Raw genomic sequence first — 24,845 nt, forward strand, 5'->3', positions numbered from 1 at the left:
GCTATGATGCTCATGCCACCGATTTGCCCGTGTTATCCCCATCAGACACTGTTCAGGTCAAGATCCCTGATGGAGGCTGGTCAGCTCCAGCTGTCGTTGTTCGACAGGCTGCCCCCCGCTCATATGTTGTGCGTCTGGCTGATGGTTCTGTTGTGCGACGAAACAGATGAGCACTGCGCAAAGTTGCCTGCCCGCAACCACATTCTTCTCCGTTTCCTTCTGTTGTTTTGCCACCTCCTGATACCTCGACTCACGAGGCCACCAGTCAGGCTTCAATCCCGCCCATCAAGGCCCTGTCGTCCCCACCACCACCTCTCCGGCGGTCGACCAGGATCAGATGCAAGCCACAGAGACTGGACTTATGAACATTTGTTCTGTTTGCTCTGTTCTGTGTTCTCGCATTAGACAGCTGTTTTCACATGTACATATGTTTCATCCACTGCATGTATATATGTTAACATTGGCCTATTTTTGTAAATACGCTCACATATGTCATCCAAACATTAAAAAAGGGGGAGATGTCAGGATGTGCGGACACGCACACACACATAATGATATACAGGCAAGCAGCTAATGGACACATAAGAAGATAAGAACTAGGAGCAGGAGTAGGCCATCTGGCCCCTCGAGCCTGCTCCGCCATTCAATGAGATCATGGCTGATCTTTTGTGGACTCAGCTCCACTTTCCGGCCCAAACACCATAACCCTTAATCCCTTTATTCTTCAAAAAACTATCTATCTTTATCTTAAAAACATTTAATGAAGGAGTTTCAACTGCTTCACTGAGCAGGGAACTCCATAGATTCACATCCCTTTGGGTGAAGAAGTTCCTCCTAAACTCAGTCCTAAATCTACTTCCCCTTATTTTGAGGCTATGCCCCCTAGTTCTGCTTTCACCTGCCAGTGGAAACAACCTGCTTGCACCTATCCTATTATTCCCTTCATAATTTTATATCATAGATCATAGAATTTACAGTGCAGTTATATGTTTCTATAAGATCCCCCCGCATCCTTCCAAATTCCAACGTGTACAGTCCCAGTCTACTCAACCTCTCCTCGTAATCCAACCCCCTCAACTCTGGGATTAACCTAGTGAATCTCCTCTGCACACCCTCCAGCGCCAGTACGTCCTTTCGCAGGTAAGGAGACCAAAACTGAACACAAAACTCCAGGTGTGGCTTCACTAACACCTTATACAATTGCAGCATAACCTCCCTAGTCTTAAACTCCATCCCTCTAGCAATGAAGGACAAAACTCCATTTGCCTTCTTAATCACCTGTTGCACCTGTAAACCAACGTTTTTGCGACTCATTGCGACACAGAGAACAGGACATGAACAATAAGCAGGCAGGACACTCAGGGGTGGGATCTGACTATAAAAGATATGAGGCACTCACACTCCGCCTCTTTCCACTGATGAACATCTAGAGAGTCAGTCAGGGGTGTTGTTACAATCTCGAACCTCCACCACGTGGTTAAGAGCTAGTCTGGTTCAGTCAGACAGAGTAACTACACTTAAGTTAGCAGAGAGTCGAACTCACATATAACTGTGCTATTAGTTCAATGAACCTGATTGAACTAACTTCAAGATCTGGAGTATCTTTCTGATCTGAGCTGCATCCTGTTGCAGCCAGTGTTAGACTAGTGTACCTAACACGACACCTCTCAATGTTCTCCTCAAAGTTACACATTATGTATACATATTTGTAACTATTCTATCAGTGTCATTGGATCAGAATCCTGGAATTCCCGAAGCACGATAATTGTTGGAGCACAATTTCTCCATGGAATTTGCACGTGCTCCCTGTGTCTGCGTGGGTTTCCTATCACAGTCCACAGATGTGCAAGTTAGGTAGATTGGCCTTGCTAAATTGCCACTTAGTGTCCAACGGTTACGTGGGGTAAAGGGAATAGGACAGGAGAGTGGGACTGGGTGGGGTGCTCTTTCAGGGGGTCGGTGCAGACTCGTTGGGCCGAATGGCCTCCTTCTGCACTATAAGGGTTCTATGATTACAGTGGCTCAAGGAGGAGGTCTCCCACCACCTTCACTGAGCAACTAGGGATGAGTTATAAATGTAGCCTTGCCAGTGTCAACCGCAAGCAGAGAACTAATAAAAGAAATTAGGTCACAATGTTCCCTTTATCAAAATACTCTGCAGACAAAATCCCTGATTAACGTGACAGTGTGGAAACAAGGTCATTTTTAGTTCCTCTGTTTGCACATTTTGGTTAGAAATAGATGCAAATATTAAGTAGCTCCATAGTCACAGCTACTTTGATCACCAGAATTAGGGAAGAAAATCTCGCCAACTGTATGAAAACAATTCTGTACAGAAAGACTTGACCTTGGACAGGCTCAAGAGTCTATTATTTTTGCAGACCAACATGTTCACCATGGCTTAAGGAAATTAAATTTACCCAGTGGGTTCCTGTGGGGAAAAAAAGTTCCCACCTTCACCATCTACCCTAACTCACCATTTGGCCTTGTTCTATCCGTCCTGTCTTGGTTGTTGGCAAGCTTTTTATTTTTACTTTCTCAGCTCTACTGAATTACTCTTTTACCTGGTCACCACATTGGCTTAGATCTTCCAATCAACAGTAATGGTCGGCGCATCGGCATTGCCAACAAAGATTTTCCTGACTCAACATTACTGCCCATTTCTTCTGGGATCTTCTGATCCCAGCCGACAGAGAAATCGGCAGGGCATCGTCTCCTGTCTAACTCCAGCAAGTGGAGGTGAATCAGTGAGGGAGAGGCCACCACCCCCTTTTTAGGGAGGTAGCTCCTAGAATTTTAAAGTTCCAGTCTTTAGTGAATGGCTTGAGTAGGTGGGTTAATGAAGTGGGTGCGTGGCTGAAGTGGGTTGTTGAGTAGTCAGAGGGTAGTCGGGTGATCGGGGGCATACTTGGGTTTGGTCAGGTGTACACCGATGGTCGGTGGGGGTTGTCGGGTCTGATACGGGGAAGGACAGACAAGTGGGGGGCTATTTGAGTCAGGTTGGGTGGGGAGGGGGGGGGGGGGGCGGAGGTTAGTCAGGTCAGTGGTGTTGTAGGGTGGTTGGTTGGTAGTCTGGTCAGGGTAGGATGTAGTCAGGTGCTCAGATGTGCGGGAGGTTGGAATAGCCAGGGCGGGTTGGTATAATTAGAAGGTTCAGTTCTGGGGGTATCGAGCTGTTAGACCAGGTTTTAGACTGCTAAACATATCCTGAGTAAGAATCCAGCTGAGTCACTTCTTGGGATGGGGATGTGCAGAGCAGTCGCACATCAGATGACTCTCCTAAAACAGGTAAAACAGGTACTTTTGGCCGAATTTAGCCCGAAAATTCAGACTTATTCTATTCTTAAGCAGAAAAGGGAGAGAAAAAAGAGCAATAGGCTAGCAAGCAGTAGCTCAAGAGGCTGCAGGGAAGCCAGAAGTGGTGGAAAAGGGCAGGAGCAGCGAGCGAGTGAGACGGCGGACCCATGAGGCGGGGTCCCCAGTCACCCCCGAGAGAGGAGACTGACGACTGATGACCATCTGGAGAGAGATGGAAGGCATTCCGAACCAAGGAATTGACCGCGATGAAGGAAGAGACCGAAGTGGAGGTCCAAGTGGCGGTCAAGGTGGAGGAGGCACTGGTTGCCATGCAGACGGTGCTCGATGGAATGGGGAAGAAGCTGGAGGCTCAGGGGAAGAAATCTAGTAGCTCGAAAAGGCGGCAACCAACCAGAGCGACAGAATGGTCATTTTGGAAGCAGAGATAAAAAGGTTGGTGGTGACCCAAGGAAGCCTGAAGGGGAAAGTCGAGGATCAGGAGAACCGGTCTCGGTGGCAGAATATTCGAATAGTGGGTGTGCCAGAGGGTATCGCGGGCAGAGACCCGACTGACTAGGTGGCCAGAGGCCACTCCAACCGAAGCCCAAGGCCGGGGAGCAGTCAAAGGTGATAATCACCAGGTTACACAGGTATCTGGGTTGGCAGAGGATCCTGCAATGGGCTCTGCAGACCAAAGCGAGCAGTTGGGAAGGACACACAATACGGGTGTACCAAGACATTGGGGCAGACCTGGCAAAGCGCAGGGCCGAGTTTAACCAAGCTAAATCGGCCCTGTACATGAATGGTATAACCAGGCTCTGGGTGAAATTTCAGAATAAAGAACTTTATTTCACCACCCTGGCAGAGACGGAAGAGTTCTTGTGAGTGAATGGCCCAGACAAAGCAGCAAAGAGGAAGGCGGAGGGAGAGAAATGAAAAAGAAAAGTTACGGACATGATCAATTTTTGCGTGGGCGTTACTGCCTCGCTTTGAGCAAGACCACTAGCTCACACGTAGGAAGGGGCAATGGCAGCGGAGCGCAGGAAAGGGTGAGGAGGAGACAGAGTGGACGGCAAATGATTAGGCAGCAAGAGGAGGAAAGATCAGCCCCAGGAGGGGGGCCACCACACTAGCGGGGAAAGCTAGTGCCAGGAGGTATGAAAGAGAGGGGGGCCTGGCACATCTCCCAGTGGGAAGGCAGCTCCTGGCAGGGGGGAGGGACCACAGGGATAGGGGAGGGGAAGGTGAGGGGAGGGTGGGGAGAGGGGAGGGTGGGGGGAGAGGCATGGGGAAGGGTCAAAAGGGGAGGAAGGGAGACCATGGGGGGAGCATAATGATAAAGAAGGGAGGGGCTCTAGACTGTCTTCAGCAAGACAGGTTTGGGTTGATGGAACAAGATGGCACCGTAAGCAGCCACTTTGGAGAGCCCCAAAACAAAGGGAAAACCAGGGTGCAGATGCTCACCCACATGGCATACACACAGTGGCCATGTTGGCCCTGGACAAAGGGAAACCCTGGAGTGCAAGGGCCCGGCCTCATGGTGAGAACGGCGACTGCGACCATTTTGAATGGTCCCCTAACAAAGGGTAACCCCGGAGTGCAGGGGCACATCTATCAGACATGTCTGGTTGTTCCCGCAGCAAAGGGGGGACAGAAAGCCCCCACCAGGATAAACACCTGGGACGTCAGGGGACATAACGGCCCAGTGAAAAGATCCACAGTTTTCGCTCATCGGAGAAGTTTGAAAGCCGACATAGTCTTCCTCTAAGAGACACACCTGAGGGAGAAGGACCGACTGTGGGTAAGGAATGGCTGGGTGGGACAGACTTGCCATTCCTGCTACGAGTCGAGGGTTAGGGGGTAGCTATTCTGACAAGTTAGGAGATGGTGTTCATGGCAACAAAGAGGGACACGGATCAAGGAGGACATTACATAATGGTTAGCAGTGTCCTAGACGGGGCACTGGGACGAAACGGAATTTATAAAGACGACCATGGCAGAAATCGTTCGCGGAGCAGATGGGGGCGGTGGACCCATGGCAGCTCCTGCACCCAGGTGGGATGGAATTATCATTCTTCTCACCAGTACATAAGGTATACACCCACATCGACTTCTTTGCAGTGGGGAAAATCAGTGCTTCCAGGAATGGTCAGGGCGGAATACTCCGCGATTGCAATCTCTGTCCATGCTCCACATCACGTGGATGTGAGGTTGGAGGCGGGCCATGCCCAACACCCCCATGGAGGTTGGACACGGTCTTCTTGCCGACAAGGTCTTCTGCCAGAAAACATCACAGGCCATAGGAGAGTACGTTACTAACAACCAGAACGGGGAAGTCTCACCTTCCACATTCTGGGAGGCACAGAAGGCTGTGATTAGGGGAGAAATTAAAGTCGACAGGGGGCTGCAGAGGAATTTTAGCTGCCCAGCGGGAATGGGTTCCGGTACTTACAGGTGAGGGACTATATGAGGAAGCAAGTATCGACCTGCTGTCCACCGGGATGCAGGACAAGGTGGTGTCGTAAACAGCGGTGGATGAGGGCAGAGTGTCAGAGATTTACAAAGAACTAATGGACTGGGAGGGCGCCCCGATAGGAGAAGTCAAGCGCAAGTGGGAGGAAGAGCTGGGGAGGGAGTTGGAGGCTGGGCTGTGGGGGAGGCTTTGAGGAGAGTGAACGCATCCACTTCATGTGCAAGGCTCAGCCTTATTCAATTCAAGGTAGTCCACAGGGCACATATGACGGTGGCCAGGATGAGTAGGTTTTTTGAGGGAGTGGAAGATAGGTATGGGCAGTGCGCGGGTGGGCCCGCGAATCATGGCCACATGTTTTCGGCCTGTCCGAAGCTGGGAGGGATTCTGGCGGAGTTTCACTGACGCGACGTCTGGGGTGTTGAGGATAAAAGTGGTCCCAAGTCTAGAAGTGGTAATCTTTGGAGTGTCGGAAGACCCGGGGGTTCAGGGGGCAAGAGAGGCCGATGTGCTGGCCTTTGCTTCCCTGGTAGCCCGGAGATGGACCTTGCTGGAATGGAGGGACAGGGGGCCGCCGAAACCGGTGCTGTGACTGAGCGACCTCACCGAATTCCTCATGTTGGAAAAGATCAAGTTCACCTTGAGGGGGACTGTGGAGGGTTCGTCCGGAAATGGAAACCATTTATCGACTACTGCAAGAAGAGTTAAGAAGTCAGCGGGGGGCTAAACTAGAGGTAGTGGAAGTGGAGGGGAGCAGCAGGGAGGGTGGACGGTGGAGTGTCAGATATTTATTTGCTATGTGAATTCATGTTTGCTCTCTTTCTGGTTGTGGTTGATGTATATATACAAATGCCTGAATAAAAACTTTTTAAAAAGAAATTAGAGGCTACAAGGCTTATAGAGATAGGGAAGAGAGGGCGGCTAGGCAGCAACAGGTCGACAGAAAGTACTCCGAGGCCCCGACCATAGAGCTTCTGGCGGAGAGGAAAAAGCTACAAGTGGACTTTAACCTGCGATCCACCAGGAAAGCAGTGCACCAACTCTGCCAGGCACGGGGACTTTTTATGAACACGGAGAGAAGGCTGGCAGCCACCAGGGAAATAGCCCAGGTAACGGACAGTAGGGGCGGACTGGTAGCCGAACCAAAAAAGGTCAACCCAAGCATTTGAGGCCTTCTACTGGGGAGTGTACACCTCCGAGCCACCCGACAGGGACTCGGGGATGATTAGGTTCGTTGATGGACTGGACATGCCAGTTGTGGAAGATGACAGATGAGGGAGTTGGGAGCACCAATAGGACTGGGAGAGGTCATGGAGACTATCAACTCAATGCAGGCGGGGAAGGTGCCGGGGCCCAATGGGTTCCTGGCGGCCTTCTGCAAAGACACCTGCGGAGATGGTCGCAGAGACACCAGTGATGGGCACTGTGCCTCCAACGCAGGCCACCATATCGCTGATAAAGACCTGATGGAATGTGGATCATACAGACCGATTTTGCTGCCCAATGTGGATGCGAAAATACTTGCAAAAGTCCTGGCCAGGATACTGGAGAACTGCATGCCAGAGGTGGTCAGGGAGGACCTGACAGGCTTTGTCAAGGGTGGATAGTTAGCTGCGAACATCAGATGGCTGCTGGATGTGACACTGACCAGGGGCGGGATCCTCCGACCCCCCGCTGGGCGGCGGTTTTTCGCCGAGGGCGGGAATCGCGCCTCGCCGGTCGGGGGCCGTTGGCGGAGTAGTTCACGCCACTCCTCGGCACCGGTACGGCCCGCCCCGCCGGTTAGGGGAGAATCCCGTCCCAGATCCGGGGAGAGAACACCAGAGGGGATCATCTCCCTGGATGCAGAAAAGGCTTTCGACAGGGTCGAGTGGAAGTACCCCATTGAGGTACTGGAGCGTTTCGGGCTATGGACATGGTTCACCTCATGGGTGAAACTCCTGTGCAACCCGCCCAAGGTGAACGTTTGGGCCAACACCACTAGTTGCACAGAGGCACCAGGTAAGGATGTCAGCTGTCCCCGCTCCTGTTCGCCCTGGCAATTGAACCCCTGGCGAATGCCGTGCGAGATGCGAAAGGCTAGAAGGGCATCCGAAGAGGAGGCAGAGAGCACAGAGCCTCACTTCATGCGGATGATCTGCTCTTCTATATCTCGCACCCGCAAAACGGCGTGAATGAAATCACGAAGCTTCGGGAAGAATTCGGGGCCTTCTCAGGCTACAATCTCAACCTGAGCAAAAGTGGGGGTTTCCTGGTGAACCCGAGGGGGGATGGGGCAGAGCTGGAGGGTCTCCCATTTAAAATAGCACAAAACAAATGCTGCTACCTGGGGATTCAAATGCCCACAATTGGACATGGACCCACAAGTGGAATTTGACCACTCTGGCGGAGGAGGTAAAAAAGGATTTACAGAGGTAGGATGCACTCCTGCTCTCCCTGGCGGGAAGGGTGCAGATGATCAAGGTGAATGTACTGCCCAGGTTCCTCTTCCTGTTTAGATCCATACTGATCTCCAACCCCAAAGCCTTTTTCCAAAAAACAGACAAAATAATTATGGCGTTTGTGTGGGGGGTGAAAAATCCAAGAATCCCTACAACAACACTGCAAAGGAGAACAAGCATGGGAGGCCTGCCCCTCCTGAACTTGTAATACTATCACTGGGCAGCCACGCCCGAGAGAGTAAGGGGTTGGGTAAAGAAACCAAACAAGGAATGGGTGAGAATGGAGGAGTCCTCCTGCATTGGAACGATCCTCCGAGCCCATGCCACGACAGCGCTCCCATCCCCGCCGGCAAATCACTCAACTGGCCCAGTAGTAGGAGCAACACTAAATCCTGGAACCAGATGAGACAGCATTTTGGTCTGACCGAGGTGCCCACCATGGCCCCCATCTAGAGCAATGACAGATTTCCACCAGCCATGCTAGACGCCACCTTTAAGAGGTTGAGACAGGATGTGAGGGTGGGGGGGACGCTCGCGGTTAGGGACCTCTACACAGGGTACAGAATTGCGACCTTGGAAGAACTGACGGAGAGACTGGAACTACCAAACGGATAGGAACTCCGACATTTCCAAATCAAAAACCTTCTCCGCAAGGAGACGACAAGGTACCGTAGGACTCCGAGAGCCTTTGAAGGGGTAATCAAGAAGGTAGGTGAGGGTAGTGCGGTCGACATTATCAACATGGACTTTAGCAAGGCGTTTGACAAGGTACCACATGGTAGGTTGTTGCAAAAAGTTAAATCTCATGGAATCCAGGGCGAGGTAGCCAATTGAATATAAAATTGGCTTGGCGACCGAAACCAAAGGGTGGTTGTGGAGGGTTGTTTTTCAAACTGGAGGCCTGTGACCAGCGGTGTGCCTCCGGGATCGGTGCTGGGTCCATTGTTATTTGTGATTTATATATATATATATATAAATGATTTGGATGAGAATGTCAGAGGCAGTTAGTAAGTTTGCAGATGACACCAAGATTGGTGACATAGTGGACAGTGAAGAAGGTTATTCAAGATTGCAACAGCATCTTCACCAATTGGGCCAGTGGGCCGATGAATGGCAGATGGAGTTTCATTTGGATAAATGTGAGGTGATGCATTTTGGTAGATCAAATCAGGGCAGGACCATTCAGTTAATGTAGGGAGTTGGGGAGAGTTACAGAACAGAGATCTAGGGATACAAGTTCATAGCAGGTGGACAGGGTGGTGAAGAAGTCATTCAGCATGCTAGGTTTTATTGGTCAAAATATTGAATACAGGAGTTGGGACATCTTGTTCATAGAATCATAGAATTTACAGTGCAGGAGGCCATTCGGTCCATCGGGTCTGCACCGGTCCTTGCCTTGGAAACAGCGCCCCACTTAACCCCACGCCTACACCTTATCCCCGTAACCCCATCTCACCTTTATTGGACACTAAGGGCAATTTATCATGGCCAATCCACCTAACCTGCACATCTTTGGACTGTGGCAGGAAACTGGAGCACCCGGAGGAAACCCACGCAAACACGGGGAGACCATCCAAGTTGGGAATCGAACCTGGGACCCTGGAGCTGTGCTACCATGTTGCCCTGTTAAGTTGTATAAGACATTGGTAAGACCACACATGGAATACGGTGTTCAGTTCTGGTCACCCTATTGTAGGAAGGATATTATTAAACTAGAAAGAGTGCAGAAGAGATTTACGAGGATGCTACCAGGACTGATGGTCTGAGTTAAAAGGAGAGGCTGGATAGGCTGGGACTTTTTTCCCTGGAGTGTAGGAGGCGTAGGGATGATCTTATAAAGGTCTGTAAAATAATGAAGAGCATCGATAATCTTTTCCTAAAGGACGAGGAGTCTAGAACTAGAGGGCATAGGTTTAAGGTAAGAGGAGAGAGATACAAAAGAGACCAGAGGAGAAATTTCTTCACACAAAGGGTGGTGAGCATCTGGAATGAGCTGCCAAAGGCAGTGGTAGAGGCGGGTACAATTTTGTCCTTTAAAAAGCAGTTAGAAAGTTACATGGTCAGTGTGGGTCTAAAGGAATAGGGCCAAATGCAGGCAAGTGGGACTAGCTTAGTGACAGAAACTGGGCGGCATGGACAAGCTGGGCCAATGGGCCTGTTTCCATGCTGTAAACATCTGTGACTCGATACAATTTTGGGGGAGTCACTGGACATGGACAGAATGGAAAAGGGGCACTGCTGGGACTCCCAACAGAACAAGGGAGAAGTGGGAGGAAGAGTTAGAGACGGAAGTAGGGTGGGGACTCTGGAGCGAAGCACTGAGCAGGGCCAACTCCACCTCCTCTTGCGCAAAGCAGTTTAAAGTGGTGCACAGAGCACACCTGACAAGAACCCGAATGAGCAGGTTCTTCTTGGAGGTGAAAGACAAATGTGAACGATGCCAGGGAGGCCTGGCCAAACCATGCCCACATGTTGTCGGCCTGCCCTGGACTTGTTGGGTTTTGGACAGCCTTCTTCGAGGCAATGTCCAAGCTTGTGGGGGTGAGAGTGGAGCCGTGCCAGAGAGTGGCAGTCTTTGGGGTATTGGACCAGCCAGAACTTCATATGGGGAAGAGGGCAGACGCCCTTGCATTTGCTTCTCTAATTGAGCGACAAAGAATCCTGCTCCGCTGGTGGTCAGCAGCACCACCCACAACTGCAGACTGGCTGGCAGACCTATTGCAATTACTCCACCTGAAGAAGATCGAGTACACCATCTGAGGGTAGGACGAGGGCTTCCACAAAGCATGGGGGCCATTCATTAGCCTGTTCCAAGACCAACAACGGATAGAATGGGGCGAGGGGGTGCGGGGGGACCCACAGCAGGAACCTCTAAGGCCATAGAAAGCAGACAGGAACAGTGGGGGGGGGGGGGGGTCGGCATGGGGGAAAGACCCAAGATAACACCAAAGTGGAACCCAAGGAGAGACCGACACAGGGACCAGAGGGCCCCTCACAAAGCTATAAGAATAAAACAAATGGCAAAACAAACCACCTACGGTGAAGGGAAGGGCCTGGTTAGGATTCAGAGAGAGCAGAAAAGGGGGAGGGGGAGAGTGAGGCAGGAGGGGGGTGGGGGGGGGTGGGGTGCGAAAAGGAACAATCATAGAATTTACAATGTGTAAGTTGTAAATTATAATCGTTTCATCCATTTCTTGGACAGTGTAAAAATGCGAACTTTAATTAAAATATTTATGAATAAAAAGAATCCAGCTAAGTTGTCATATCTAGCCCAAGTCTCTGACTCTGCCCAGGGTCAGAGACTTTACCGAGTGTCCCAGGCAGCAGGGATTCAGCCGAAGGGAAGTTTAAACTTCTCGAGCAATTCCCACGTGTCAGGACTTACTCAACATCTGGATGTGCATTTTCCATCGGAAGTCTGGTCTCCAACTATCAAGAGACCAGATAATTTGGGCCATCGTATTGGAATAGATTTACACAAAATACTAACAACAGCAGTAATTTCTGGCAAAATCTCAGTTTTCACCTGCTTCCTAGACTACATGTGTTCTTTGGATAGCAAGTACCCATTGGTCTGCACTGCATCCCCCTCCATTTACACTCACCCTGCACTCCCCCTACTGGCCATTTAAGTTGATTTCTCTTAACTGACGTATTGCCTTTTATCCAAACTACAATAGGGTCCATCAATTTTCGGAACTGTGTGTATAAGATGTTACAGGTTGAATAAATCATAAACAATTAATGTGGTAATTGTGAATCTGATATTTTAGAAAATCCTTGCTCAGCATCTGATGTCAGTATAATCTCGTATTCAACTAGAGACGTCAAGTGGCATTACAGCACTGAAGATCATAGCATTTACAGTGCAGGAGGCTATTCGGCCTATCGAGTCAGTCCCAGCCCCAGGTAAAGAGCCCACACCTCCATCTTATCCCCGTAACCCAGTAACCCCACCTAAACGTTTTTGGACACTAAGGGAAATTTATCATGGCCAATCCACCTAACCTGCATATCTTGGGACTGATGATAGCATAATGCTCAGGATTTTTTCATCATTGTTTTTGCCTTGCCTGAAGTATTAAAATGTTATGTACTCCCATTTTGTAAAATGTGAGACAATACTACAGCAGCACAGTGAAAGGTAATTATCAGAAATACAGAAAACTAAGTATATTAACCACCGTAACGAGGAGGATTCTGGGATAAATTGATCAGTTTGAATAGCTTGTAAGCATAAATGACAATTTGATATAACAAATTACTAACAATTGAGAGGCATTGGGAGAGAAAAAACATCTTGAATTTTAGTCACGAGTTAGTATACGGCACTCTTATAATTAGTAACCAGCCAGTACAAAAATATAATCCCACTGGTAAAATCCTGCCATCCATAACCAGTTAGTATAGCTATTTTTGCTGGCAACATCCAGTTTGTATAATTACCCAAGCTATTACTGTAAATATCCTTGATGGAAGTTTCTGATCAATGTAAATGATCACAATGCCAACCCTGGGTTCCCTTGGCTATAACCAATTAGTGTAAATTTCTCTGCTGACTATTGCTGGCTAGTGCAAACATGCCCACTGAGAGTACCCCTTAGAGTAAACACTGGCAGAAACCATCAAGGTAAAAATACTCACCAGCAGTAACCATTGCTGTAAATATACCCATTGGCAGTCGCCATTCATGTTAATATATCCTCCAAAGTAGCCAACGATGTAAATAAACCTGCTGGCATTACCTATTTTTTATATAAACCTGCTGGCATTAGCCATTTTCCATATAAACCTGCTGTCATTCACCATTGTTGTATATAAACCTGCTGGTATTAGCCAATGTTGTATATAAACCTGCTGGCATTAGTCATTGTTGTAGATAACCTGCTGGTATTAGTTAATGTTCCATATAAATCTGCTGGCATTAGCCATTGTTGTATATAACCCTGCTGGCATTAGCCATTGTTGTATATAAACCTGCTGGTATTAGCCAATGTTGTATATAAACCTGCTAGCAATAGCCATTGTTCTATATAAACCTGCTGGCATTAGCCATTGTTGTATATAAACCTGCTGGCATTAGCCATTGTTGTAGATAACCTGCTGGTATTAGCCAATGTTCTATATAAATTTGCTGGCATTAGCCATTGTTGTATATAACCCTGCTGGTATTAGCCAATGTTGTATATAAATCTGCTGGCATTAGCCATTGTTGTATATAACCCTGCGGGTATTAGCCATTTCTATATAAACCTGCTGGCATTAGCCATTGTTGTAGATAACCTGCTGGTATTAGCCAATGTTCTATATAAATCTGCTGGCATTAGCCATTGTTGTAGATAACCTGCTGGTATTAGTCAGTGTTCTATATAAAACTGCTGGCATTAGCCATTGTTGTAGATAACCTGCTGGTATTAGCCAATGTTCTATATAAATCTGCTGGCATTAGCCATTGTTGTATATAACCCCACTGGCATTAGCCATTGTTGTATATAAACCTGCTGGTATTAGCCAATGTTGTATATAAACCTGCAGGTATTAGCCAATGTTGTATATAAACCTGCTGGCATTAGCCATTGTTGTAGATAACCTGCTGGTATTAGCCAATGTTCTAAATAAATCTGCTGGCATTAGCCATTGTTGTAGATAACCTGCTGGTATTAGCCAATGTTCTATATAAATCTGCTGGCATTAGCCATTGTTGTATATAACCCTGCTGGCATTAGCAATTGTTGTATATAAACCTGCTGGTATTTGCCAATGTTGTAGATAACCTGCTGGTATTAGCCATTGTTCTATATAAACCTGCTGGCATTAGCCATTGTTGTAGATAACCTGCTGGTATTAGTCAGTGTTGTATATAAACCTGCTGGCATTAGCCATTGTTGTAGAAAACCTGCTGATATTAGCCAATGTTCTATATAAATTTGCTGGCATTAGCCATTGTTGTATATAACCCTGCTGGCATTAGCCAATGTTGTAGATAACCTGCTGGCATTAGCCAATGTTGTATATAAATCTGCTGGCATTAGCCATTGTTGTATATAACCCTGCTGGCATTAGCCATTGTTGTATATAAACCTGCTGGTATTAGCCAATGTTGTATATAAACCTGCTAACAATAGCCATTGTTGTATATAACCCTGCTGGCATTAGCCAATGTTGTATATAAACCTGCTGGTATTAGCCAATGTTGTATATAAACCTGCTAACAATAGCCATTGTTGTATATAAACCTGCTGGCATTAGCCAATGTTGGAAATAAACCTGCTAGCAATAGCCATTGCTCTATATAAACCTGCTGGCATTAGCCATTGTTCTATATAAACCTGCTGGCATTCGCCATTGTTGTATATAAACCTGCTGCCATTAGCCAATGTTCTATATAAACCTGCTGGCATTAGCCATTGTTGTATATAAACCTGCTGGCATTCGCCATTGTTGTATATAAACCTGCTGGTATTTGCCAATGTTGGATATAAACCTGCTGGTAATAACCAATGTTGTATATAAACCTGCTAGCATTCGCCATTGTTGTATATAAACCTGCTGGCATTAGTCATTGTTGTATATAAACCTGCTGGCATTCACCATTGTTGTATATGAACCTGCTGGCATTAGCCATTGTTGTATATAAACCTGCTGGCATTAGCCAATGTTGTATATAAACCTGCTGGCATTAGCCATTGGTATAAATATACCTGTCGTTGTCATGATGATAGCTGCGTGTGTGTAAACTTGAGTATCAGATACGTTACGGTATCTGGATAAGATACAGTAAGGTACTCTCTGTATTACATAAGGGGTCACCTGACCTGAGGTGGAAGGTCAGATAGTAGATCATCATCATAGAATTTACAGGGCAGAAGAGAATTTACAGTGCAGAAAGAGGCCATTCGGCCCATCGAGTCTGCGCCAGCCCTTGGAAAGAGCACCCTACCCAAGCCCAAACCTCCACCTTATCCCCGTAACCCCACCTAACCTTTTTGGACATGAAGGGCAATTTAGCATGGCCAATCCCCCTAACTCAATACTGTACTCAATGTGAAACATTAGTCTAAAGAAGGCATGCTCCAACCCAGCTCCTTGCTATTTACAGCACTTCAATTGTTATAATTCGACCCACAAAACCCAGGTGGTTGTCTTTATTTTAAATTCCTTTTTTTTTTACAGGATGTGGGCATCACTGGTTAGGCATTATTGTCCATCCCTAGTTGCCCTTCAGAAGGTGATAGTGAGCTGCTTTCTTGAACTGCTGCAGTCCATGTAGTGTAGGTAGAAACATAGAAACGTAGAAAATAGAAGCAGGAGGAGGCCATTCGGCCCTTCGAGCCTGCTCCACCATTCATTGTGATCATGGCTGATCATCAAGTTTAATACCCTGATCCCACACGTGTTGGCTAATTTTCACTCGTAGTCCAGGCATTCTGAGTTAGAGACAGGGCTAAAACATTATCCTTACATTGCTAAATAGTTACCATATTTAAATTTCATGGGCTTTTGTAAAGCAGTTTTCTGAGGGTTGCTACCTCAATTGGGTGGAGTAATCTTACATTAGGATACCAGGACCTGTTACTGTTAGTAATTTGAGAGACGTGGAAACTAATGGGGATATTGATTCAATTGATTTGTGGCCCCTGTAGTTCCACATAATAGACCTACTGAATTGGCACACAAAGTCACAAAGTGGACACTTTTGGCCAAAGGCACTCTTGTACAACCCACCTTACTTTGAAGAATTGAGAACAGCTACTAAGTGACCTGGAATATGGTATTGTCTCATTCAATAGAACATGAGGATTTCTTGAAACAGAAAAACATTAGACCCAACTAATCTGTCCCTTTTTGATCAATCAAAATAGCATGCCACTGAATGGTGAAATTGGTCATGCTTTCCATTCATAATAAGGGCTTTGAAATTACAATCTGCAATGTACACATAATGCATCTGTATGAAACCTTTATTTCTGCTGTTTGAACTGAGGTATTAAACCATTCAAAATTAACAAATTATTTCCTCCATTAAAATGGAGAAGCAATTCCATACGAATGTATTAAGTATTCATGTACTAATATTGTGCAGTGTAATTTCAAGGTCATTATAGCATTTCTAATTTAAGTGAAGCCATTGGGAGGGAGTGTACAATGGAGATAAGATTCTTCCATCAAAAGGAAGGGTGAAAATCAGAACGAGAGTCAATTCACTTTATTATGGCATAGCAAGCCATATATTGTTGGTGAAGGAGACAAAGTTGCCTGCCAACTTCTTGTGTTACCAATGGTGTATCTGTTGAAGCATGTTCTAAAGAGATAATAGAAGACAAATAAAAGCTAAATTGGTATAAACTTTATTTTGAAAACTGTGTTGGTAAGTCAGGCCTCAACAAGAAAGCACGCTCCTAACTCTCTGAAAAATACATATCGTCTCACCATCAAACGTCCTGTAGTAGATGTGAAAGTGTGTTATCAGGATGATTTTGTTTGATTCTTTCTCAGGACTGGGGCATCGCTGCCGAGGAAGCATTTTTATTGTCCATCCCCTGATACTAAGTTACTGTATTTACTTTCATTGCCAGCACTAATCTACAAAATAGATTATTGCTATGAATTTACAACTGACTCCTGTTACTTTCTATACATGTTGTTACCGGCTCACAAAGTGTTAACATGCTGGATTCAGCATTAACATTTCAACTTTTAACAGTAGTTGGACAGCAGAAGTGTTTAGATTTAGCACCTCACATTGTTATAATAAAGTATGGAAAACAACACAGATGGGAAGGACAGCTGGCAGTAGCTATTGCTGCAAGTATACCCATTGGCATTAGCTATTTGCCAAAATATTGTTGCTATCAGTCACTGTTGGTGGAAATATACCCACTGGTCTTCGTCATTACTGTACATATACCCACTGGAATTAGCTACTGGTGTAAATAAACCAACTGGTTTTAGCCATTCGGGTAAATGTACCGACTGGCAGTGACCATTCAGGTACATATATCCAATAGTATTAGCCATACCCACTGGTATTCGCCATTAGTGTAAATATACTTGCTGACAGCAACCCTTACTATAAATATTTGCACTATCAATAGCCATTCATGTAAATATACCCACTGGTGGTAGCCATTGGTGTAAATAAACCTACTGGCAGTGACCATTAATATAGATAGACCAATGGTTACTACCAGCAGGTATGAAAATACCCAGTGGCAGCATACATGGGTATAACTATATCTGCTGGCAGGAGCTGATATAACCATACCCTCTGGCAGTGCCTAAGTGTGTAAATATATCCACGTGCAGTTTCAGTGCAAATAACTCCACCAGCCACACCATATCAGCTCGCTGTAAATATTACTGCTGCCAATGGTAATGTCAAGATATTTTCTGGCAGTACCCAGTTAGTATAAATATATCAAGTAGTGGGTACAGATTGTGCAAATATCTCTTCTAGCCATACCAGGTCACCGTAAGTGTCTTCACTGGCAGTTCCCAGCTTGTGTTAATATTGGTGATTAATGATACTTGTATTAAGGTACTCATCCTACATTTGAACTTTAACTGTCAGGTTTGCCTTAACCCCCCACACAGAAGGCCAGTATTGCTTTTAACTAGTGATATAAACTGAATTGTAAGTTAGTAACACAAACAAAGAGCAGGCTATTTGGCCCCTTGAGCCTTCTCCGCCATTTAATAAGGTCATGGTTGATCTGATAGTAACCTCAAACCTGCATCCTGCCCACCTCCCGATAACCTATCACCCTCTTGCTTACCAAGAATCTATCCACCACTGCCTTAAAAACATTCAAAGACTGCTTCCTCCACCTTTTCAGGAAGAGTTCCAAAGACTCACGACCTTCTAAGACAAAAAGTTCCACCTCATCTCTGTTTTAAATGGGCACCCCCTTATTCACTTAGGAAAAGTTTAGCAGTAAGATTTTATTGATTACGGCATTTTTTCTGGCAGCCTTCTGTGTCCCGAGACAATGGTTTTGATTACTACATTTGATTACTCAAGGTTGTTTTTGAATTCTGCATGCAATACAGAAAAATAACTCCAGATCTTTCACCTTCCTGTCTAATTATGTTGCACAAAATTGGAACAGAATGACCTATTATTGTCTGTGTCCGTAAAATAATGAAAACACTGTTCCCACTCTGGTTGAGTGATAAGCCAAACAGATCCAACGATTCCAGTTTGTCTTCCGGGATGAGTTGAATTAGCAGATCACAAATAGGGAAGCTGTTGGGGTACTATAGATGGCCTATAGGGATGGGAAGAAATAAAACATCCCTGTTTCTGCCGCCCACTGTTTTCCTGTCACATGCTCATGTGCAGATTTCCGGTATCAGTTTTAATGCACTGGACAGACAACGAACCAAAACTTACTGTCAATATGATGAAGATACTGAAATTCCAGAGGAGTGTTTAGCACCTTCAGTAAAGAAGGAGTAATACTTCAAAATTAAATTGAATAAAGCATTGTACAACGTTAACATGTTCCAGGATAAATGCAATATTGATGCGATTTTACCTTAATGCCTCAAAACATTTCAGTCTTATGATATGCTGCAGTCTTGAGTCCCATCTGAAAACAGCATAAATATAACTATGCTCCTTCTGGCTACACTTTGTTTCCGATAGTATGAAGAAAAATATACAGCAACATATATTTATCATTTGACAACACAGATGAGCATGTAAATACTTAGATCTAGAGTCATTTAACTAAAATACTGAACAGATTCTGAAAGCCCTGCACGAGGCTGATATTCTGGAAAATAATCTCTGGTTTTGATGAAGTCACCTTAATATAAAAATCAGGTCTGGAAAACAGAGATTCAAAAGCAAAATACTGCGGATGCTCGAAAACCGAGATAAACAAAGAAAATGCTGGAAATACACAGTAGGCTTTGTCATATCTGCGGAGAGAAAAACACAAACTTTATTTCCCTCTCCACAGATGCTACTAGACCTGCTGTGTATTTCCAGCATTTTCAGTGTTTTTTTGGTATAAAAGCGTTTTAAACAATCGTCAGAAATACAAGGTATTCTTCACATAACTTATCTGCTATCTTTTCCCCCACCACTGTTGTCAAAAAGATTAGTAAATAGTCTTACAACACCAGGTTAAAGTCCAAAAGGTTTGTTTCGAATCACTAGCTTTCGGAGCACTGCTCCTTCCTCAGGTGAATGAAGAGGTAGGTTCCAGAAACATATATATATATATATATATATATATATATATATAGACAAAGTCAACGATTCAAGACGATACTTTGAATGCGAGTCTTTGAAGATAATTAAGTCTTTACAGGTCCAAACGGAGCAAAAAGGTTATTCTGCACCACAATATTATATTTTATTAATGTGCTCATTGATGTAAAATAATACACTGTACTAACCGCCTCCTCATGCTCCTTCCAGCAGTCGTAATCAGTTGCCATGGCAATGCTAGCATAGCAAATACCTGCTTCTTTGGCCAGTGCCACCTCAGGAACAGTGGTCATGTTGATGACATCACCTTGCCACTGACGAAACATCAGACTCTCAGCTCGCGAGGAGAAGCGGGGTCCTTCAATTGTAACCATGGTCCCCTTTGCATGGTGTCTAATTCCCAGCTTCTTTACAACATCTAACAACACCTTTAATTCAAATGGAGAAACGCAATGAGATAATAATAATCTTTATTAGTGTCACAAGTAGGCTTACATTAACACTGCAATAAAGTTACTGTGAAAATCCCCCTTCGCAACGCTATGGCGCCTGTTCAGGTACACTGAGGGAGAATTCAGAATGTCCAATTCACCTAACAATTTCTGTTAGATAGCGCCTAGACACTTTGGACAATTCTGACTTACTTCCCTGGATAGTTACCCAGGTACATAAGAACATAAGAACTAGGAACAGGAGTAGGCCATCTGGCCCCTCGAGCCTGCTCCGCCATTCAATGAGATCATGGCTGATCTTTGTGGACTCAGCTCCACTCTCCGGCCCGTACACCATATCCCCGAATCCCTTTATTCTTTGGAAAGGTATCTATCTTTTTCTTAAAAACGTTTAAAGAAGGAGCCTCAACTGCTTCACTGGGCAAGGAATTCCAGAGATTCACAACCCTTTGGGTGAAGAAGTTCCTCCTAATCTCGGTCCTAAATCTACTTCCCCTTATTTTGAGGCTATGGCCCCTAGTTCTGCTTTCCCTCCCAGTGGAAACAACCTGCCCGCATCTATCCTATCTATTTCCTTCATAATTTTATATGTTTCAATAAGATCCCCCCGCATCCTTCTAAACTCCAATGAGTACAGTCCCAGTCTACTCAACCTCTCATCATAATCTAATCCCCTCACCTCTGGGATCAACCGAGTGAATCTCCTCTGCACTCCCTCCAGTGCCAATATGTCCTTTCTCAGGTAAGGAGACCAAAACTGAACACAATACTCCAGATGTGGCCTCACCAACACGTTATACAATTGCAGCATAACCTCCCTAGTCTTGAACTCCATCCCTCTAGCAATGAAAGACAAAACTCGATTAGCTTTCTTAATCACCTGTTGCACCTGCACACCAAGGTAGTGGCAATAGGCACCTGGAACCTTGAGACCAATGGTCCATCTCCTTAACCAATGAAATTTAAGGATTGTTAAGGAAACAAATGAATGACAGAGAAGGATATTGATGAACTAGAGTCAAATTAGGGATAGAAAGAGCAATAAATAGGTGAAGGGAAGCTCGGATGGAGATAGAGAAAAAGGAAGATGTAACAGAAAATTATGTTTCAATTTTAATAACCTCTAAAAATTTATTAGCTGCAGGATCGAGATTCCACAGATACAAATGTTCCCTTTCTGGCCAGAGACCGAGTAGCATTACAGCAATACAAATCTCGCCAACTGGGGTCCTGCCATAGAATCATAGATTCTGTACAGTGCAGAAGGAGGCCATTTTGCCCATCGAGTCGTCTCCGACCCTCTGAAAGGGCACCCTACCGACGCTCATTCCCACACTAGGGGCGAAATTCTCCCCCAACGGCGGGATGTCCGCCGACTGGCGCCAAAGACGGCGCCAATCAGACGGGCATCGCGCCGGCCCAAAGGTGCGGAATGCTCCGCATCTTTGGCGGCCTAGCCCCAACATTGAGGGGCTAGGCCGACACCGGAGGGATTTCCGCCCCGCCAGCTGGCGGAAATGCCGTTTGTTGCCCCGCCAGCTGGAGCGGAAATGCAGCGCATGCGCGGGAGCGTCAGCGGCCGCTGTCAGTTTCCCGGTGCATGCGCGGGAGTGTCAGCAGGCGCTGTCAGTTTCCCGTGCATGTGCAGTGGGGAGAGTCTCTTCCGCCTCCGCCATGGTGGAGGCCGTAGCGGAGGCGGAAGGGAAAGAGTGCCCCCACGGCACAGGCCCGCCCGCGGATCGGTGGGCCCCGATCGCGGGGGCACCCCCCGGGGTCAGATCGCCCCGTGCCCCCCCCCAGGACCCCGGAGCCCGCCCACGCCGCCTGGTCCCGCCGGTAAATACCAGGTTTGATTTACGTCGGCGGGACAGGCAATTCCTGGGCGTGACTTCGGCCCATCCGGGCCGGAGAATCCAGCGGGGGGTCCCGCCAACCGGCGCGGCCCGATTCCCGCCCCCGCCCAATCTCCGGTACCGGAGACTTCGGCAGGGGCGGGATTCACGGCGGCCAACGGCCATTCTCCGACCCGGCGGGGGGTCAGAGAATGACGCCCCCTATCCCTGTAACACCACCTAGGGGCAATTTAGCATGGCCAATCCACCTAACCTGCACATCTTTGGACTGTGGGAGAAAACCAGAGGATCTGGAGAAGACCCACACAGACACAGGGAGAAAGTGCAAACTCTGCACAGTCACCCGAGGCCAGAATTGAACCTGGAGCTGTGGTGCTGTGAGGCAGCAGTGCTAACCACTGTGTTGGGGCCTCAACTCTTTATAATTCATGTAAATTATTTGGATAGTATGATTTCTGTATTAGGTGATGACAGTGAATTGTGAAGCGGACATAGGGAGGCTACAGAAAGATATACGCAGGTTAGTTGAGTGGGCAAAGATCTGTGAAAATTGTGAGGTTGTTCATTTTGGCAGGACAAATAAAAATAAAAGCATATTATCTATATGCTGAGAGATTGCAGAGCTCTAAGATGCAGAGGGATCTGGGTGTCCTAGTGCATGAATTGCAGACGGTTAGTATGCAGGCACAGCAAGTAATTAGGAAAGCTAATAGAATGTTATCATTTGTTGCAAGTGGTATTTAATACAAAGGTAGGGAGGTTATGTCTCAGTTGTACAGGGCATCGGTGTGACCACAGTTGGAGCATTTTGTACAGTATTGGGTCACCTTATTTGAGGAAAGATGTAATGCAGCAGTTCAGAGAAGGTTTGCTAGATAATACTTGGAATGGGCAGGTTGTGTTTTGAGGAAAGGTTGAGAGGCTTGACTTGTAACCGCTGGAGTTTAGAAGAGTAAGAGGCGATTTGATTGAAACATCCAAGATCCTGAGGGGCATTGACAGGATGGATGTGGAGAAGATGCTTCCTCTTGTGGGAGAGTGTACAGCTTGAGGTCACTGTTTCAAATTAAGGGGTCACCCATTTAGGGCAGGGAATTTTCTTCCTTAAAAGGTGGTTGAGGCAGAGTGCTTGAATATCTTTAAGGCAGGAGTAGATAGGTTCTTGATAAGCAAGGGGATGAAAACGCACCGGGGATAGGCAGGAATGTGAAATTAAGGTTACAATCAGATCAGCCAAGATCTTATTGAATGGCGGAGCAAGCTCCAGAGATTGCTCCTAATTCATATGTGCGTATGCACATGGCAAGTCAGTCAGCATCTACTAAAGGAAACATAATACTGATATTTCAGGTACGTATGCGTCATCAGAATTCTTTTTTAAAAATTATTTTACAGGATGTGGACATCGCTGGTTAGGGCCAGCATTTATTGCCCATCCTTAGTTGCCCTTCAGAAGGTGGTGGTGATGTATAAGGAACTGATGGAGTGGGAAGGGATCCCAATCGGGGAGGTGAAGAGGAAGTGGGAGGAAGAGTTGGGAGGGGAGCTGGAAGTCGGGCCATGGTAGAAGGCCCTGAGGAGAGTCAATGCAGCCTCGTCGTCTGCCAGGCTCAGCCTGATTCAGTTCAAGGAGGTCCACAGGGCTCATATGACTGTGGCCCAGATGGGTAGCTTTTTTGAGGCGGTGGAGGGCAGATGTGGGCCCAGTGGAGGGGGTGGGTGGGGGAGGGGGGGGAGGGGGGGGGGAGGAAGTCCGGCGAATCATGTGCATAGGTTTTGGGCTTGTCCGAAGCTATGGGGAACTTGGCAGGGATTCTCAGATGTCATGTCGGAGGTCCTGGAAGGGAGGGTGACTCCAAGTCCAGAGGTGACAATATTTGGAGTGTCGGAAGATTCGGGAGCCCGGGGGGGCGGCGACGTTTTAGCCTTTACCTCCCTTGTGGCCCGGAGCCGGATTTTGCTGGGATGGAGGGACTCGGAGCCTCTTAAGTCGGGGCTGTGGGTCAGTGACGTGGCAGGGTTTCTTAGGCTAGAGAAGATTAAGATTGCCTTAAGGGGTTCATTACAGAGGTTCGCTCGGAGGTGGCAGCCGTTCATCGATTTCTTTAAGGAAAACTGACCGGCAACAGGAGTGGGGTGGGAAATGGGGGGGGGGGGGGAGGAGGAAAGGGGAAGCATGGAAGTGAAGAATAAGGGCAGGGAATCTAATATATGGGTAGCTAGGAGTTAGGGCGGGGGGAAGTTGGGTATGTCATTGTGGGGTTTTTGCGTGTGCAGGACCGCTCTTTTTAGAATGTTACAATTATAAAGCCTCAATAAAATATTTTCTAAAAAGAAAAGGTGGTGGTATGCTGCCTTCTTGAATTGTTGCGGTCCCTAAGGTGTAGGTACACCCACTGTGCTGTTAAGGAGGGAGTTCCAGGACTTTGCCCCAGCGACAGCGAAGGAACGGCGATATATTTCCAAGTCAGGGTAGTGAGTGACTTGGAGGGAAACCTCCAGGTGGTAGGGTTCCAGGCATCTGGTGCTCTTGTCCTTCTAGATGGTAGTGGTCGTGTATTTGGAAGGTACTGTCTCACAAACCTTGGTGAGTTACTGCAGTGCATCTTGTAGATGGCACACACGGCTGCCACTGTTCGTCGGTGGTGGAGGGTGGAAGTGGGATCAATCAAGCGGGCTGCTTTGTTCTGGATGATGTTGAGCTTCTTGAGTGTTGTTGGAGCTACACTCATCCAGGCAAGTGGAGAGTATTCCATTACACCCCTGTCTTGTGCGCTGTAGATGTTGGACAGACTTTGGGAGTCAGGGAGTCATTCGCCGTAGGATTTCTAGCCTTTGACCTGCCCTAGTAGCCATAGTATTAATATGACTATTCCGGTTCAGTTTCTGATCAATGGTAACCCCCAGGATGTTGATTGTGGGCGAATCAAAGATGGTACACAATTGTTAATTTCAATGAAAGGGATACGGCCAGAACGTTAACTGGTGGCTTTTCTTTACAGATTCAGGCTAACCTACAGTGCATTTCCAACATTTTCTTTATTATTCCAATATTTATTTCAGATTCCCAGGAGTTGTAATTGTCTGTCTTTTAGATTTGTATCAACTGTT

At 46.6% G+C, this 24,845-nt stretch overlaps 1 protein-coding gene across 1 annotated transcript in view; it reads right to left on the reverse strand.

The window, feature by feature from the left end:
* mtap (methylthioadenosine phosphorylase) overlaps positions 1–24,845 on the reverse strand; it is a 253,472-nt gene that overhangs the window by 48,456 nt on the left and 180,171 nt on the right. The window contains exon 6 of the mRNA XM_072516927.1: positions 19,618–19,857. Coding sequence (XP_072373028.1) covers positions 19,618–19,857 — 240 coding nt within the window. The remainder of the gene's footprint in view (positions 1–19,617; positions 19,858–24,845) is intronic.

The sequence above is a fragment of the Scyliorhinus torazame genome, chromosome 9, assembly GCF_047496885.1.
Source record: "Scyliorhinus torazame isolate Kashiwa2021f chromosome 9, sScyTor2.1, whole genome shotgun sequence".
Taxonomy (NCBI): Eukaryota; Metazoa; Chordata; class Chondrichthyes; order Carcharhiniformes; family Scyliorhinidae; genus Scyliorhinus; species Scyliorhinus torazame.